Source organism: Tilletiopsis washingtonensis, assembly GCF_003144115.1.
Source record: "Tilletiopsis washingtonensis strain MCA 4186 unplaced genomic scaffold FA09scaffold_4, whole genome shotgun sequence".
In the NCBI taxonomy this organism is placed as follows: Eukaryota; Fungi; Basidiomycota; class Exobasidiomycetes; order Entylomatales; genus Tilletiopsis; species Tilletiopsis washingtonensis.
The window spans coordinates 686,551-702,748 of NW_020312001.1; the positions used below are offsets into that span (position 1 = coordinate 686,551).

The 16,198-nt window shown below is 68.3% G+C and overlaps 7 protein-coding genes across 7 annotated transcripts; 5 read left to right on the forward strand and 2 right to left on the reverse strand.

The window, feature by feature from the left end:
• Positions 1-363: 363 nt before the first annotated feature.
• On the forward strand, positions 364-2,091 carry FA09DRAFT_358910 (hypothetical protein). The gene is made up of 3 exons (XM_025745025.1): positions 364-897; positions 956-1,635; positions 1,693-2,091. Exons 1-3 carry the CDS (start codon positions 572-574, stop codon positions 1,944-1,946), a joined length of 1,260 nt encoding a protein of 419 aa, XP_025600443.1. The 5' UTR covers positions 364-571; the 3' UTR covers positions 1,947-2,091.
• Positions 2,078-5,375, reverse strand: FA09DRAFT_328269 (NIC-domain-containing protein). The gene is made up of 10 exons (XM_025741704.1): positions 5,032-5,375; positions 4,802-4,978; positions 4,364-4,749; positions 4,166-4,310; positions 3,565-4,113; positions 3,388-3,511; positions 3,071-3,336; positions 2,563-3,018; positions 2,252-2,510; positions 2,078-2,194 (listed from the first exon to the last, which is right to left on the reverse strand). Exons 1-10 carry the CDS (start codon positions 5,344-5,346, stop codon positions 2,136-2,138), a joined length of 2,736 nt encoding a protein of 911 aa, XP_025600444.1. The 5' UTR covers positions 5,347-5,375; the 3' UTR covers positions 2,078-2,135.
• An 868-nt stretch (positions 5,376-6,243) lies between these two features.
• On the forward strand, positions 6,244-9,125 carry FA09DRAFT_208539 (hypothetical protein). The gene is made up of 7 exons (XM_025739474.1): positions 6,244-6,927; positions 6,976-7,488; positions 7,540-8,297; positions 8,350-8,620; positions 8,674-8,779; positions 8,834-8,955; positions 9,010-9,125. Exons 1-7 carry the CDS (start codon positions 6,342-6,344, stop codon positions 9,069-9,071), a joined length of 2,418 nt encoding a protein of 805 aa, XP_025600445.1. The 5' UTR covers positions 6,244-6,341; the 3' UTR covers positions 9,072-9,125.
• On the reverse strand, positions 9,063-11,521 carry FA09DRAFT_328271 (hypothetical protein). The gene is made up of 4 exons (XM_025741705.1): positions 9,629-11,521; positions 9,512-9,578; positions 9,222-9,461; positions 9,063-9,172 (listed from the first exon to the last, which is right to left on the reverse strand). Exons 1-4 carry the CDS (start codon positions 11,497-11,499, stop codon positions 9,107-9,109), a joined length of 2,244 nt encoding a protein of 747 aa, XP_025600446.1. The 5' UTR covers positions 11,500-11,521; the 3' UTR covers positions 9,063-9,106.
• Positions 11,522-11,911: 390 nt separating this feature from the next.
• On the forward strand, positions 11,912-12,795 carry FA09DRAFT_208582 (hypothetical protein). Its single transcript, XM_025739475.1, has one exon. It carries the CDS (start codon positions 11,993-11,995, stop codon positions 12,662-12,664), a length of 672 nt encoding a protein of 223 aa, XP_025600447.1. The 5' UTR covers positions 11,912-11,992; the 3' UTR covers positions 12,665-12,795.
• FA09DRAFT_345264 (hypothetical protein) lies at positions 12,719-14,119 on the forward strand (the record flags this gene model as incomplete). The annotated part of the gene is made up of 3 exons (XM_025744685.1): positions 12,719-12,755; positions 12,804-13,116; positions 13,173-14,119. The coding sequence occupies 3 exons, from the start codon at positions 12,719-12,721 to the stop codon at positions 14,056-14,058; spliced, it is 1,236 nt and encodes a 411-aa protein (XP_025600448.1). The 3' UTR covers positions 14,059-14,119.
• Positions 14,120-14,758: 639 nt separating this feature from the next.
• FA09DRAFT_328273 (hypothetical protein) lies at positions 14,759-16,013 on the forward strand. Its single transcript, XM_025741706.1, has 3 exons — positions 14,759-14,845; positions 14,897-15,700; positions 15,782-16,013. The coding sequence occupies exon 2, from the start codon at positions 14,920-14,922 to the stop codon at positions 15,640-15,642; it is 723 nt and encodes a 240-aa protein (XP_025600449.1). The 5' UTR covers positions 14,759-14,845; positions 14,897-14,919; the 3' UTR covers positions 15,643-15,700; positions 15,782-16,013.
• The last annotated feature ends 185 nt before the right edge of the window (positions 16,014-16,198 follow it).

Consider the following 16,198-nt stretch of genomic DNA (forward strand, 5'->3'; position numbering starts at 1 on the left):
TGCGAGAGGAGAGGAGGAGCAGCCCAGGCACGGCGGGCGTGGGAGCAGGTGGCTCGGGGCTCGGCGCCGACGCGCGGCCCGGCCCCTGAGGCGCCCACTCCAGGGTCCATGCTGCGCCGACCCACGCCATCCGACGGTGAGGACAAGCACGCCGCAGCATGCCGTGTATGGTGTGCTGGCGCTGCTGCTGCGCTCGGCGTGCGAGCGGCTGCTTGGCGCCCGTCTGGCGGTATCAGATGCGATGGGCGCGCCTGATCTCGGAGGGCGCGGTCAGCAGGCATGCAGCCGGAGCGAGTCGCGTGCGGCTGCGCGGCGCCACAGATTTTTGGCGGGGCGCGCCTCGCTGCCACCCTGCCATCTCACCCTCACCCTCCTCCGGACCCCGGCCGCTGCATATCTGATTGCGATCCCCCTGTCCGCCTGCTTCGCTCTCGCCGCCGGCCGCTGCCGTGCCATCAGGCCTTGTCCTCCACCTGTCGTCGCCCGTGTCCTGACTCCGCGTCGCGTCCCGGCCCGGCACTGCCACGCGTCACCCCCTCCTCTGCCTCACTCCACCACAACACCCGTCACCATGCCCGCTGCTCGCTCCGCAAAGGCCTCGGGCTGCCCGTTCGCCTACCTCGCCTCGCTCGGTGTGCGGCTCGACGCCACCACGCACGCCCTCTTCCACTCGGCGCCCGCGCCGCTCCTCGAGCCGGCAGCGAGCAGTGACGACGAGGCCGATGCGCCGCTCAGCGCCCGCCTGCAGGCCGGCACCAGTGCGGCACACACGCGCATCGAGCGCAGCCGCGGCGTGCGCGCCCTCATGGGCTTCGGCGCCGGCGCTGAGGGCGCCGCGGCCGCGCTGGAGCGCCGCGAGTACATGGCCTGGCTCGTCGGCCTGGCGTGTGTGTATGCGTGAGTTGGCGCGGCAGGGCTATGGTGTCCTTGTGCTCCTGCTGACCACCTTCGACAGCGCCATCGAGGCCTACCTGCCCGTGCCCGCCACGCTTCTCGCCGGCCTGCAGCACTCCGACATGCTGCCTGCGCTCGCGCGCCTCGCGCCACTCGAGGCCGACGTGCTGGCCCACGCGCGCTTCCTCGGCGGCGTCGACCCTAACGTCTCGGCGCCCGCCGACGAGGCCGACGTCTTTGCGCTGCTGGCACATTCCGACGCCGGCTCGGCATCGCACGTGGCGCTCTCGGCGCTGATGGAGAGCGTGCCGCGCCACACTTCGTTCCCGCGCGACGAGCACCTGGCGCTCCTCTCGCCGGCGCACGCCGAGGCGACGCACGCCTACGCATCGCGACTCTTCGAGCTCGGTACGGCGGCGTCGAGCGGCGCCTCGACGCCAAGCAGCGAGTCGGCCTTCCGCACTGCCTACACCGCACCGCTGGGTCCGGGCACGCTGGTGGCGCACGCGTACGTGCGCTACATGGGCGACCTCAGCGGCGGACAGCACATTGCCAAGCGGGCGCGCGCGCTCTGGCCGCTCGGTCTGGAGGAGAACACAGGCTTTGAGTCGTACGTCTTTGCCAAGCCTGCCGCGTGGACCGGCACGCAGCGCGCGTGGGAGGGCGACCTGAAGCGCCGCTTCCGCGACGCCATGGACGGCGCCTTCGCGCAGCTCGAGGACGAGAAGGAGGGGGTGGCGTGTGAGTGGCCTCTGCACCCCTCACCACGGCCTTCGCTGACCCAAGCTCTTACCACAGCCGTGCTCGTCGACGAGGCATCGCTGGCCTTTGACCTCAACCGCGGCCTCTTCGACGCCCTCGTGCCGTCGTCCGAGGAGGACGATGCGCGCGAGCTGGCCGCACTGCTCGCTGCCTCGGCGCCGGCGCTGGCCAAGACGGCCTCGGCGCTAAGCTCGCCGCGCGCTCGCTCTCTCCTTCCGTCACTGCCGACCCTGGCTGTCGGCCTGCTCGCCGTCGCCACTGGTCTCTCGTCATCCGCTCTCTCTGCCTAGTCCTGTCTCCCAACCGTCACACTGTCCGCGCGCCGCCTGTCTCCCGCTTCACTGTTCGCATCCATGTCTCCTCAGGGCTCCACACCGATTCATGCCACGGTCTCCATAGACGCTAGAGTGTCCGAATGTATCATCTCTCCGCATGAGTCGCTTGCATGAGTGCATTGCTGGGGCACAGGGCCGCACGGGCTAGTGGATGAAGACGTCGAGGCGCGTGAGCTGCGAGAACGTCGACTGCTCGATGCGGACTGCGGGCAGGGCGGAGTCAGCAGGGAGCAGCAGTCGACGAGACACACGCCACTCACGCCTCAGCATGCCGGCGTACATCATGAGCACGCGCGCCTTGTTGCGCAGCTCGTTCATGCGCTGCTGGCGCGCCGCGTCGCCAAAGGGACTCTGCGCCTGCGCGCCGTGCAGCTTGTACAGCGTCTCCATGACGAGCAGCAAGATGTGCGAGATGTTGCGCGCGATCGCCTCGTCCATGTCCTTGAACTGCTCGGCGGCGCGCGTGATGCTGACGACGTCGGACTTGTTCAATGGGATCAGGTCCAGCGACTCGACCGTCTGCGCAGCGTGATCAGCATGAGACAGAGCAAAGTAGGCGTGAGCCACTCACGTTGAGCGTCTTCTCCAGCTCGCCTGCCGCGTACAGCGCCACGGCATCCTTGAGTGCCAGCAGCACCTTGCACGTCTCGCGCTTGCGCGGCGTGATGGCGCGCACAATGTGGTTCTGCTGCTCGTAGCTGTCGAGGATGGCGCGCGCCAGCTGTGCCGTGTCCTCGGCGGCGGCGAGCGAGGCCTCGGGCTGCAGGCGTGCCGCGCCCGGCGTCCCGGACGCGCTGGCGTCGGCGACGGCACTCGGCGCCGGCGTGTCGAAGAGGCTGGCGCCCAGCTCGCGGTTCATCACCGACACGACCGTGTCGTACTCCTCGGCGATGTTGTAGAGTAGGATCGCGTCGCGCGTGCGGTGCTCGGCCTCGCTCTGCCGCGCGGCGGCGCACACGATCTGGCTCGTGTAGTCGCGCGAGTTGGCGAGGTGGATGAGCGAGAGGTTGCGCTCGATCAGGCCGGGCTGAGGAAGATGTCAGCTCGCGGTAGCTGATTCTGCGGCCGTCAGCACCCACAATCTTTGTGCCGTCGCTGCGGATGTCGCCAAGCAGGTCAAAGTACTGCCGCGTCTCGAACACGAGCTGCCGGATGGCGTCGTGGCACTTCTTCGTCTGCTCCTGCCCGGCGGGTGCCGGCGCGTCGGAGTTGAGGCAGATCAGGTACAGGTACTGCAGCGCCGAGCGGGCGTCGGAGCGCGAGAAGAGGCGCACGTAGCGCTGGATCAGCTTCGCAAAGTCGAGCAGGCCGCGCGGTGCGCCCGACGACGTCGTCTCGACGGTCACTGCGGCAGTGCGTCAGCAAGCGGCATGTGTGCACTCTCGAGCGCACGCACAGAAGTCGACGTGTGATGTTTGTGCGTTGGTCGGCACGCGCATCAGGCCGTAGTACGCCAGCGCGGCGGCAAAGTGTACGGCATCGACCTGGTGCTGCGGCCGCGAGTACAGGAATGCAACGGCCTGCGAAGGACTGGTGAGCACACAGCGGCCACCACACCCGTTGCCGCACTCACGCGCTCGAACTCGCCGCACAGCAGCAGCACCTGGAAGTAGTGCATCGGCCGCGTGCCCTTCGGGTCAAAGTGCTTCTCGCCGTAGCCGACGAGCTTCTCAGCCAGCTCGGTGAGGCCGTAGCGCTCCTTGCCCTCGTCCTGCTCGCGCACGAGCGAGAGCTGCAGCCAGAGCCAGTTCTCCGTCGAGCGCGTCAGCGCCGGCGGGAAGCGCTTGCTGATGTCGATGCGCCCCAGCAGCTTGTACAGGCCAGCCTTGTACGCGTCGACGGACGAGGCGTCGAGCGACGACGAGGAGCGGAAGCGCGCGTTGTACTCGGCCAGGAAGCGGTCGCGCAGCGCCTTGGGCAGCCGGCGGTCGGGACTGTCGAGCCAGGCCTTGAGATAGGCGACGAAGCTGCTGCCACTGCTGCTGCTGCCCGACTGGTCGGACGAGCGCAGCGCGGCGTCGTGCTCCGACGCCACGTCGAGCGCCAGCGAGGAGTGCCCTGTCCGCAGCAGGTAGTAGATGTGCGCCCACACCGGCACCGGCCCTTGCGCCGTAGAGACGAGCTACGACCGACAGGTGAGCCTGGCCCTGGCTGCGTCGCACACGCGCACTCACCTCGAGGTCGCCGGCCCAGCGGCCGTCCCGATCCAGGTGCACCACGCGCACGAAGGCTGCCACACGCGCCCGCATACTCGGCGCGCCGCCCAGCTGCGCCTTGACCGGGTTCGCCGCGATCGTCGAGTCCATGTGCTGCTCGAACCTGCACGCCAGGCTCAGCTGCTGCTGCTGTGCGACTCTGCGCAGACTACTCACTGGCGCTGCAGGAACTCCATGCCGCCGCGGCTGATCTGGTTGCGCAGCTCGCGGCCGCTCTCCTTCTCCCACGCGTCGCCGTACGCGCATGCGAACTGGCGCTCGCGCACAGCGGGCCCGACGAAGCGCTCCTTCTTCGCATCCACCTGCTCGCCCACGATGGACGCGAGTGCCGCCCAGGCCTCGGCCAGCGGCGCGTCGGCCGCAGACGGCGAGGCGGCCGTCGAGACGGCAGTGCTGAGCGCCGACGCCAGCGGGAAGGGCTGCGAGGCGAGGCGCGCCGAGGAGAGCGACGAGAGCACCGAGTCGTAGCGCATCATGCGGCCGTGCAGCTGCGTCTGCGGCGGCGCCGAGGCACCGCGCTGCGGGCCGGCCGAGGTGAAGTCCTGCAAGGGATGTGAGCAAGCGCCGACGAGTTGCGCACATTGGCAGGCTCACCTCGACGGCACTCGTGCTGGCGTGCTGGCCGAGCTCCTCGAAGATGCGAGCGCGCTGCTTCTGCCAGTTGTGCGCCATGCCGCGCGCCATGCTCTGGTTGAAGTCGGCGAGCGTTTCCCGGCGGCCCTCCTCGATGGAGGAGAGGATGAGATGCTCGTGCGAGTGGCGCAGGAAGGACTGGCAGCGAGTGAGTGACAGGGCCAGCACAGGTGCGCGCAGCGGCGCCTCACCTCGACGTCCGTGTCGCCGACGGCCTCGAGCATCTCAAACGCGCCGCGCAGCTCGACGCGGCGCACGTCGGCGCCCAGCTGGCTGGCATCGACGCCGGCGCCGGCGAGGAAGTAGTGCGCCTTCTCGTGGGCGCCCGGCGGCGGCGCACCCGGCGCGGCGCGGGCGACGAGGCGGCGCGACTGCGCCTCGATCTGCTCGAGGCCGAGCTGGATGGCGGGCAGGTCGCTGCGGCCCTGCTGTGCGGCGAGCGAGCGCGACTGGTGCAGCAGCGAGGCGAGCGAGGGCGCGGCGGCGCCGTCGATGGCCATGTCCATGCTGGGCGTGACGAGGTGGGATGGATGTGGAGCGGTGGAAGGATGGCGCCGGCAGAGCATGCATCGCGCACCGCGAGAAGACGCGCCTCGCCGTGTTCCCACGCGCTGAAGCCGACGGCGCCTTCAGCGCTGCCCGCGCGCGAAGCTTCAGCAGCGTGCGGCGGGTGCCGAGAGCCGCATGAGGAGCAGCGAGCTGCTTTCGAGGGCGAGCTCGGCAGCAGCAGAGAGTCGCCCGCTGCTGCGCTCCTGCTGCTGCAGAGGCTTGCTTGCGGTGCGCGCTTGCGGCGCCTGCCAGCGAGGTGCCCGGGATCGACGAGCAGCGAGGGCTGCGCCCCAGATGGATGTCCGTCCAGCAGCCCCCTCGCCTCATCACCACCACCCCGCTCCTCTCTTCCGCACATCGGCTGCACAGCTCTCTTGCTGTCAGGCCTCCTTCTCTCAGAATCCTCTTCCTCTCCCGCCCTCTAACGAACACACCTCCGAGACGCGTCGACGTCTGGGATTGCGCAGCGACACTCGCCGCGCGCCTGCCGCAGCGCAGCGTCCGACACGCGACGGGCGATCACGCACCCGACAAGCCTCGACGCACCCTCGGGGCCTCGACGTCAACCGACACCTCGGCCTGCACGCGGCTGCCACTACTGTCTGTGCTTCACTGTTTGACCTACAAGCATCGAGCTTCCGCTTTCCGGCGTTTCACCTGCCACTCGAGGCAGCTGCGAGTGCACGGGCCGCTGCTCGGCAGCCGCACAGCGCACGGACTCGCGCCGGGGCAGGGATCGCCGCGTCTTGGCGGTAGTGGCCGCGCGCCGCGCCAAGCTTGGACCTTCGCGTGCCGCATTCCTTCGCGCCGCGCCTGCTCGACTGCCGCTTCGCTGCGTGCCGACGTGCCGCCAGGAAGCAGGCACAGCGCTGCACATCAGCCTGCGCTCGTAGCTGAGCGTCTCGCTGTCAGCCTCTAATCACTACTTGCGGCCGCACTGCGCCTCGCCGCCATGTCGTCCGAGCAGCTCGGCTCCTCGTCGCCGCTGCCCATGGCCAACGGCAGCGCCGCCGCCAGCAGCCCGGCGCCGCGCCAGTCGGCGGCTGGCCCTAGCAGCGACGCTGCGACCGCGCACTCGACGCAGCCGTCGTTTGCCGGCGCCGGCATTGCCAACAGCGACACGGTGATGCACGACGGCGACGAGGCCAACGGCGCCGACTCGGCCGGCGAGTCCGACGGCGAGCAGGAGGAGGGCGACGAGGAGGAGCCGGAGGAGGAGGCCGAGGAAGAGGAGGAAGAGGAGGAGGAGTCGGGCGACGACGAGGGCTCGGAGGAGGAAGAGGAGGACGACGACGACGAGGGCTCGGACTCGGGCGAGTCGAGCCGCAGCATGGCGACGGGCGACGGTGAGGAGCGCGGCGTCGAGGCGGCACTCGGCGGCGAGCCGGGCGACGCCTCGGCGGCGGCGGCAGTGCAGGCCGTCGACGCAAACGGCCAGCCGGCACAGACAGAGGGCTCGACTGCGGCCGCAACGCAGGGCGCGGAGGGCAGTGCAGACGCAGCAGCTGCGGCGCCGCAGGACGGCTCGGACCCCGCTGGTGAGTGGCCCGCCCTGCTACGTGACCCACCAAACTGACACGCCGCAGCCGGCCCGTCCGACCCGACGATCCACAAGCCCAAGGTCAAGAAGCGGCGGCGGCAGAACCGCACGCCGTCGCCCGGCACGATGCTGCCCGAGGGCCCGCCGCCGCGCCCGTCGATGCGCATGACGCTCACGCCGCTGCCCGTCGGCCGCGACCCGACGGTCGACTACAAGGACTACACCGTCTCCGTGCCCGACCTCATGTACGACACGCTCAAGGCCGCCGGGCAGAGCGGGCCGTGGATGAGCTACTGGGAGAAGAAGCGTCGCGACGCCGAGGAGGCCGAGGCGGCCAAGGTGGCGGCCGCTGCGCCGCCGCCCGAGGTGCCCAACGACATTCCCGCCGACCTGCCGCCGGAGCTCGCGGCGCTGCTGGCCAAGCACCAGGAGACGGGCGTCGTCAAGAAGAAGCGTAAGCGCAGACAGATGAAGGAGGACCAGTACGACCCCAAGGATCCGTTCGTCGACGACTCGGAGCTGCAGTTCGACGAGCCGACGCACAGCGCCAAGCCGGACTGTGAGTGTGCATGCGGCGCTGCGCTGATCCCTCTGCTGACCAGCCCTGCAGCCGACGGCTTCTTCGTCCAGTACGGCGCGGTCGTCCTCGAGACGATCAGCAAGAAGCCGCGCAAGACGCACGTGGCCAAGGCCGCCGACGGCTCGGCGCCGGCACTCTCTGCTGCGGCCGTGCTCAACGCTGCGACGTCGGCGGCCGTGCTGTACGGCATCGGCACGAGCACCGGCATCCGCGGCTCCACCACAGGCTCGTCGGCCGCCGCCAACAGGATGCTGGCCAAGCGCGCGCTCGACCGCGGCATCCTGCCGCCCATGCCGCCGAAGCGCGAGAATGGCGCGCCGGAGCGCAGCCCGAGCATCTCGCGCGCCGGCGGTGCAATGGGCCTGGGCAACCTGCTCAACGGCGGACCGTCCGAGGCTGCCAGTCCGTCGCGCTCGCCTGCGCTGGGCGACGAGTCGCGTCGCAGCGTGAGTCGCATGTCTGAGGGCACACGCGCGGCGCCGATCGACATCGACGAGGACGACAACGTCAGCATCACGGAGCAGGTGCTGGCCAAGTACGAAAAGGCGCTCGAGGGCACCGAGATCAAGAACCGCGTCTACCGCTCGGACCCGCGCATGCTGCAGGCGCTCGACGAGCTCAAGGTGCTCATCGACGCGCAGGACTGGTCGACCAAGGGCCGCTTCCCGCCGGCACTCAAGCCGGCGCTCGTCAAGATCTCGCGCCTCGCGCTCGACCTCGGCGAGTACAACGAGAATTTCTTCAGCTGGATGCCGCACCTCTTCCCGTACAACCGCTTTACGATGCACGTGAGTGTGCTGACCGACATCCGCTACGGCTTTGCTGACCGCGTCTCTGCAGAAACTCATCAAGCGCGAGTTCTACGTCGAGCACCACTCGTACCTCAAGCTGCTGCAGTCCGAGCACATGCAGCAGCTCGAACAGTCGCTGCGCGACGACCTACCGGCGCACCAGGCCGACCACGCTGCGGCCGTTGCGGCATGGGAGCGCCGTGGCTCGCCTTCGCGCGACGAGGCGCCGGCCAACGGTGCAGCGCCCGAAGCCGCGCTCGCCGGTGGAGACGTCTCGATGACGAACGGCGACGAGGCAAACGACGCTGCGGCCGCCGAGGGTGAGTCTGCTGCTGTTTCTGGTCCGCTCGCCGCACGCTCACAACTCGCGCAGGTGGCCCGCCGGAGAAGAAGTGGCGCTTCAGCGACGACCAGCGGCACCAGATCTGCATCTGCGTCGTCATCGAGGACGCCATGGCGCAGGTGCAGGCCGAGAAGATGTGAGCCTCTCGCGCGGGTGCGCCGCATGACTGGCGACTGACGCCCTCCTGCAGCGGCTTCGAGAAGGGCGAGGTGCCTACGACGATCATCATGGCGCGCAAGAACCTGTACGCGCGCCTCGCAGAGTTGCTGCCCGAGCCTGGCTGGTCGACGTCGACGCAGATCTCGCGAGAGTGTGAGTGTCCTGGCATGGAACCGCGCAGCACTGCCGCTGACTTCCCATGCGCAGTTGCGAACCTCAAGCGCCGCTTCGCGGAGGCGCTCGGCACGGACCCGAAGCTCGACCAGTAGCCGTCATCGCCATTCAGCACGTCATAATGATACATTCACACCGAGGGGTATAGTGCGCGGTACCTCGTCGTCGCGTGCAGATCCTCTTTGCGCACGCAGTGCTGCCGCCGTGTCAGCGAGAGGCCTCAGCGGTTATCGCGACGCCCTCACCTGCACGCAGTCGTAGATCCAGGCGGCATGAACAAACGTCTTGGGCAGCTCTTGCCGGGCGCGCAGCGCCGTGACGCTGAGCTGGGCGCGCGGCTCGCGCGGGAAGAGCTCGCCGGCCCAGTCAGCGACGTCGCGCTCGTTGCCGCGCTCGCCGGCCGTCGGCGCGCCGATGATGTGCGTGAGCGTAATGCGCGACGTGACGCTGAAGTTGTCGGCCAGCTTGCCGCCGTGCTTGAGGATCTGCCTGGCGTGTGAGCGTGGGGACAACGCCAGTGGCAGAGGCGACGCACGAGATCTCGCACACGCCGTGCGCACGGCTCGTAGCCGACGACGAGCATGACACAGTCGGCAAAGATGCTGCGGCGCTGTGTGAGTCGCTGCGCTCGCGGTCAGGCCGTGTCACTCACGGTGCACCTGGCACGACGTTGCGCCGTCGCGAGCGCGAGCCCGACGCGACCGGCGCGAAAAGGTTCGGAGCGCTGGCTGTTCGCTCGGCCGGTCGGCGCTGCGTCGTCTTGCGCCGCTTGCTCGCCTGGCCCTCGTCGGTGTCGCGCATCAGCACGCGCCGGCGCGTCTTGCTCTTCTCTGGCGAAAGGCGTGGCTGCACGCCCGGGCGCAGCAGCGGGCCGTCATCCTCGCTCTCCGTCACGCTGTCGTCGGCAGCCGCGGCGGGCGCCGGCAGCGAGCATGACGGCGGTGGAGGCGGCACGCCATCATCTTCGCTCTCGGTCTCCGACTCGACTGCTGCAGGGGCGCCCGGAGAGCTGGCCGTCTGGCGCGGCTCGTGTCGGATCTGCTCGCCGAGCATCGACGGCGGCAGCAGCATGCGTGACTTCCAGCCGGGTGGCGCAGGAACCCGCTCGCCCGCCCGTGGCGCAGACTTGTCGGTGCGAGACGTCGACATGTCGAGGCTCGGATCCGTGACGTCGCCCTGGACATCCTGCGTCGTCGTCCAGCGCCAGGCGCCCTGCTTCTGTCCTGCCTTGGCGTCCTTGATCTCGGCCGCCAGACGCGCCTTTTGCTGCTGCCGTGCCTCTTGTGCCGCGGCCAGCTTCTCTGCTCGCGTCGGTGCGCGGCGTGTAGGCACGGACGCGGCCTGTGTGGTGTAGTTCGTTGCATCGGGCCGACGCGAGCCGTGGAAGTACAGCGGCGGCTCGTCGGCTTCGGAGACCGGGTCGGCAGCCGGCGGCGGTGCAGGATCTGAGCCAGGATGCGCGTGGTCCGAGCTCGAGACGGACGAGGTGAATGGGTCCTCGTCATCGTCGAACGGCATCGGCTCGAGATGCGCTCGCGAGTCGGGTGCTGGCGAAGACGTCGCTGGCGCCGCTGCGGCGACTACAACAGGCGGTGCAGCTGGCCGTCCGACGCCGAGCCGCGCGCCGCGTTTGTTGCCCATCAGCACCTGCGCTCGGTGCGAAAGCACGCTCGTCGTCGCATCGCTGGACGTCATAGCGGATCGAGCTGACGTGGAAGAGGGAGCTGCAGCGGCAAGAAGTGCGGCGCTCGTCGCTGCTGCCGCTGTTGTGCTCGGCCTCTCAGCCACCAGCTGTGGCCCGCGAGCGACAGGCCTCGGAGAGGCACTCGCGTCCCTGAGTGCTGCCGCTTCATTGCCCGAAGCCGCACTCGCTGCCACTGCTTGCTGCTGCTGCTCGCGCTCGAGCGACACCAGCGCCGCCTCCTCGTCTGCGTGCGCAGCCTCTTCACGCTCGCGCTCTGCCTGCAGCGCCTGCTGTGCGGCCAGCCTCGCGGCGGGCAGCAGCGACTCGATCGGCAGCCCTTGCGACTCGGGCAGCAGCACCGCCGGCGGAGCAGATGCGAGCCGCTTTGGCGCTGTGCTCTCGCGCACTGCAGAGGCCAGCACATGCGTCGCAGGCTGCTGGCTCGATGTTCTGCTCGCGGCGCTGCTCTCACCCGTCGTCCACGACTCCATTGCGCGCCATGCGATCTTGGGCGGCTCCCTGGCCTCGCGCTGCCGCAGCCGCAGCCGTGCCCTTGCGGCCCTTGCCTCGCGGCTGGCTGCCCGCATCTCCTCGTCCGTCGGCCCACCAGGCATGGCGCGCTGGCCGGGCGTGCCGCGGCGCCGGCATGCTCGCAGCAGCGGCGGCGGCGCGATGTCGGCGAGACACAGCACGCTGGCGTCCGAGAGCTCGTCGAACGAGTGCAGCGCCGCGAGCAGCGAGCTCGAGGGGCCCGTCTGCGGCGCCGAGGCGGCGCGATCCGTGCGCAGCCGCGACGGCCCGCTGGCGGCCTGCTGCTGCGCGACCGAGGCGCCGGACATGCGGCGAGAGGAGGCGAGGGGAGATGCAGGCGGAGTGCAAGAGCGGTGTGGAGCCGCCGCGCGCGAGTGGCTCACGCGCGCGCGCGCGCTGCCCGCGCGTGTATGCGCATCTGGCACCTCGCCGGCGGCTGCACCCTGCTCGCTGATACACAGCGCGTGTCCGCGCGCAGGGCGGACCCCGGCCGGACGCGCGTCCCACCGCTGCGGCCGGACGTCCGGTGGGGCGTTGCCTGCGAACCGGCTCGGTTGGACGCGCCTGGACGCAGAGTCCAACCACGTGTCCAACCAAATAAAATTGGACACGGTTGGACATGGTTTGACACGGTTGGACATAGGCAAAATATAGTCAAAATGACACTCAAGGGGCAAAAAGGACCCATGACGCACAACAGAAAGACCTTTTTTCTCAAATCAGCCTCAGACCAACTCCACCAGCACCACACAGTGATCCTACACCTGCTGCACATCTTTATGTGCGCAGCCAAGTGGTTGGATGAGGTTGGACGTGGTTGGACACCAGGTAGACTCTGTCCAAGCGCGTCCAACCAGGTGTCCAACCTGCAGCTGGTTGGATAGAGGTTGGACGCAGCTGGACACCATGTCCAACCGCGTCCAACTGCAGCAGTTGGACACCTGGTTGGATGCAGTTGGACACCTGGTTGGATGCCATGTCCAACCAGAGGTGGTTGGACGCAGGTTGGACGTTAGCTGGATGACGCGTCCAACCGCGTCCAACCAGCTGCAGGTTGGACGCGGCGTCCAACCGCGTCCAAACTCATTTGGCGCGCGCATGTTCATTAGCGAGCTGCCAGATCAGCCCGATGCCGCTGCGGCCAGGCGCTTCGATGGGCGTCAAGCGCAAGTCTCTGTGGTGTACCACGACGCAGCGCCCCGGCTGGGGTCTTGGCTGCGGCACCCCGATGCCGCCGCCCGCGGCTGCGCTCTCGCCGCTCTTCGCCCGCGGGAGCCCAAAAGTTGCCTGAACGTCACGTCCTGTCAGGCACGCCGCCCGAAGCGGCAGGTCCCACGCTTGCAGCGGCGTGCGGACCGCTCCACGCGTGTGCCGCCGGCATACCGCGGCGTGCTCGTGCCTGGCGAGGCGTCGAGCGCCAGAAGCAGCTGCAAGAGAAGCTCCTGCAGCAGCAGCGCCTCGATCTCTGCATAAAGGGTGGGCAGCCAGCACCGCTGCATCCTCTCTCTCGCCCACATCCTCCGCAACATGACGGCCGCCCACCCGATGTTCCGCCTGAAGCTGGGTCAGTGCCGCGCACGCGCAGCTCCGCACCGCCCTCGCTGATGCCCAGGCACAGCGCTGCTGTTTGTCACCTGCGTGCACCTGGCGCTGCTCATCACGACGGCGGTGATCAGCATCTTCCTGCGCCGGCGCAACCTCGTCATCTTCAACCGCTGGGCCCTGCACGGCTCGAGCGGCTACGCGGGCTTCGCCGACGGCATCCCGGTAGGGCCCACGCTGCCCGCCGCCGTGCTCGGCCTCGTCTTCTGGCTCGGCGTTGCCTTCTCGGTGCCGCAGGTCGCCGTGTGCGGCCTGCTCGTGGCGCGCCGCTCGCTGCCGTCGCGCTGCACGCTCATCAGCTTCGTCTTCCTCAACGTCGTGCTGTGAGTGGTGCGACACGCTTCGCCGCTCCAGCGCCAAGCTCACGCCTCCTGCACAGGCTGGCCATCAGCGGCGTCGGCGCCGGCTTCTACACCGGCCTGCTCGATGTGCCGGCGACGTTCGAGAGCAGCAGCGACTCGGACAGTGAGGTCTACACCGGCCCACAGGTACAGTCCGACGGCTCGAGCTGCATCTCGTCCGACGGGGTGCCGATCTCCGCCGCCGTCTGCAGCTCCGCAACCCGCGCGGGGCGCCTCGCCATTGCCGACTTCGTCCTCGCCTGGCTCACAGTGCTGGTCGCGCTCGTCATGTGCATCGTCGCGACCGTGCTCTTCGTGCGCATGCTCAGGGCCAGGCGCGCCGAGCGCGAGGAGGAGGAGCAGCAGCCGGCGATGAGCAACATGTACGCGCAGACGCCGGGCTTCTACAGCGGCGGCTATGCGTCGGTGCAGACGAGCGACAACCTTGCGCGGCAGAACTTTGCCTTCAACGGTGGCTACCCGTCGGCGCAGCCGATGATGAGCAACGCCTACGCACAGCAAGCTCCTACTCCCAACGGCGGCTACGTCTCATCGCAGCCCGCCGTGGGCAGCGCTTACCCGCAGCAGGCGTCTACGCCCGACGCGGGCCTCGCCCCGGCGCAGCCCATCATGGCCAACGCCCACGCACAGCAGGCGTCTACCTCCAGCTCTGGCGACGCCTCGATGCAGCAGCAGGCCGGTAGCAGCGGCTACACGCAGCAAGAGCAGGCCAGTGGCAGCGGCTACCCACACCAGCAGCAGGCGAGCGGCAGCGCCAACAAGGGCAAGCAGGCGAGACGCAGCATGGACTTCCAGCAGCAGCAGCAGGCGAGCGGCAGCTCGTACCGCCAGCAGGACGCGAGCGGCAGCGGCAGCGCATACCCGCAGCAGCACGCCGGCGGCAGCACCTCTGCCGACGTCTGAGACCACATGTTCGTTTATCAGCAGCACAGCTGCCGCCATGTAGACTCGCAATACTATACCTTATCCCGGCGCGAGAGCATTGCGAGCGGCTGCATGAGGGAGGGGGTAGCGGCAGGACATGTCAGCTATTCAGTGTCACATTTGCTGGATATCAGACGATGCGCAGTGGAGCTCGAGGAATACGAGTGAGAGGTCGAGCAGACTTAGAGGCTCCCGCTTCCTTGTCGTCGTGCGCTGTTCGCATGTCTGCGTGCACTAGACCGACGCACAGCGGCTGAGGCCCGGTCGGCGCGCCGTCGGCTGAGCCCCTGTCGCGCCGAAGCCGTGCGTGACAACTCCACTCCACTCCTTCGAGATGAGGCCGCGCAACAGCGTCGAGCCATCTTAGAGCTTGTCAAGCTGCGCCTGCAGAGATACAGCGGGCGACGTCTGAACGCACGATCGCGCGACGGCCCTGCATCGCCTCGAAATGCGCCGCTTCAGGCATCTGCCGCTTCGAGGCAGCCAGGTGCAGAGGCACACCCGCTTTTTGACTTGCTCGGCAGTATCAAAGGGACTCATGGTGAGGGCACCAAACATGTGTTTGTGTCGGCTGCTGCGCGCCTCGTCTCAAATAGCTGGTAGAGAGCAGAGCTCAAAGTGCGCGTCGCGCGCACGGGCCCCTCTCTCGTCCCACCACCATCCTCTTCGCTTGCGGCCGCGCCCATCGTCACGCTCCGTCACGCATACTCTCTCGCACACCTGCTTCTATTTCTCTGCTCTCTCAGTCTCTGAAGCCTCACGCCAGGTGAGACTCGTGATGGCGCGCTATCGAGCCTCAGCTGACAGGCCGCTGCAGTCGCGCATTGTCGCGCCCGCCCAATGTCGGCGCCACACGGCGGAACGCCGTCTTCTGCGCTGCTCTCGAACCAGATGGAGCTTATGACCTCCATGCATGATCACGCGCCGCGGGAGCCGAGTCAGCTCGGCAAAGCAGAACATCTGGCGCTGCGTCGGACGGACAACATGCTTTGGGAGCTCAAGGCTGCGGTCCTGCAGCCGTCGCCGGCGTCCGCTCGCGCACAGGAAGCCAACAACGTCTGCCTCTGGCTCGCGACAGATGCTGGGCTCCATCCGGAATGGGGACGCACCAATCTGCGTGCGGCCTTGAGATTCATGGCCGAGCAGACGCGCATCCAGTACGTCGCGCTCGAATGCCTCAAGGCCTTTGCGGACGACCAGGCGGAGGTGCTTCACATCTGCTGGACCTTCTACATGGATCTGGCGCACCTGCTCGATGGCTTCAACAGCGAGATCAGCATGGAGCTTCGGCTGATGGCGGCACAGTGCGAGGCGCAGCAAGACGAGCCGCTCGACAATCCCGCACTGCGCGTCTCAGCCTCCAGCGAGCTGGCCATCGAGTTGGCAGAGCAGCTCGAGCATGATGTGCTGCACCCTGAAGACGCGTGGGAGGACGTAGAGAGCGAGGAGTCTGCGGACGAGACGGAGGAGAATGAGATTGAGGAGGAGGGCAGTGAGATAAGCGAGGGCAACAGCGAGGGAGAGAGCGATGAGAGCAGCGATGGAGGAGAAGATGGCGACTGAGCCTCGAGAGGCGATGGGCGAGGCTTGACGCTCAGCGTCTCGACAAGACCGCAGTCATGTGAGCATCGTCCGTCTATCCGCGTCTGCGACTGCGCCAAAAACCTTCTCCTCCGGCCTACCAACGCTTCTTTGTCTGCAGCATCATCCTGCCGTGCTACCGCCAGCCACACGACGTGAGCTCATCAAGCCTCCGGCATCGCTCGCAAGGCATATCACTCTTTTCTCTCCACGGCCTCGCCTCCTCATCAAGACTTCGACTCTCGCACACCACGTCACCGGTCCTCGTCAGCAGTATCGTCCCACATCACACCCGCCGAACACATCCGCGTCACCGCCCTCTGTAGCCCCTCACGTCGTTTCATGATCATCCGTTGTGCGCGCTCAGAGCCTGTGCTGCGGCTGTTGAGCGAGGGAGACAGTGAGAGAGTGAGGAGGGCGCTGTCCCTACCGAGAGTGCAGGGAAGACACGCCTCCGAGCCGTCGACATAAGCCCGTCATGCGCAAGCACAGCGACGTGTGCGGCCGAGCCATGGGCAGCGCCAGCAGAGGCAGAAGA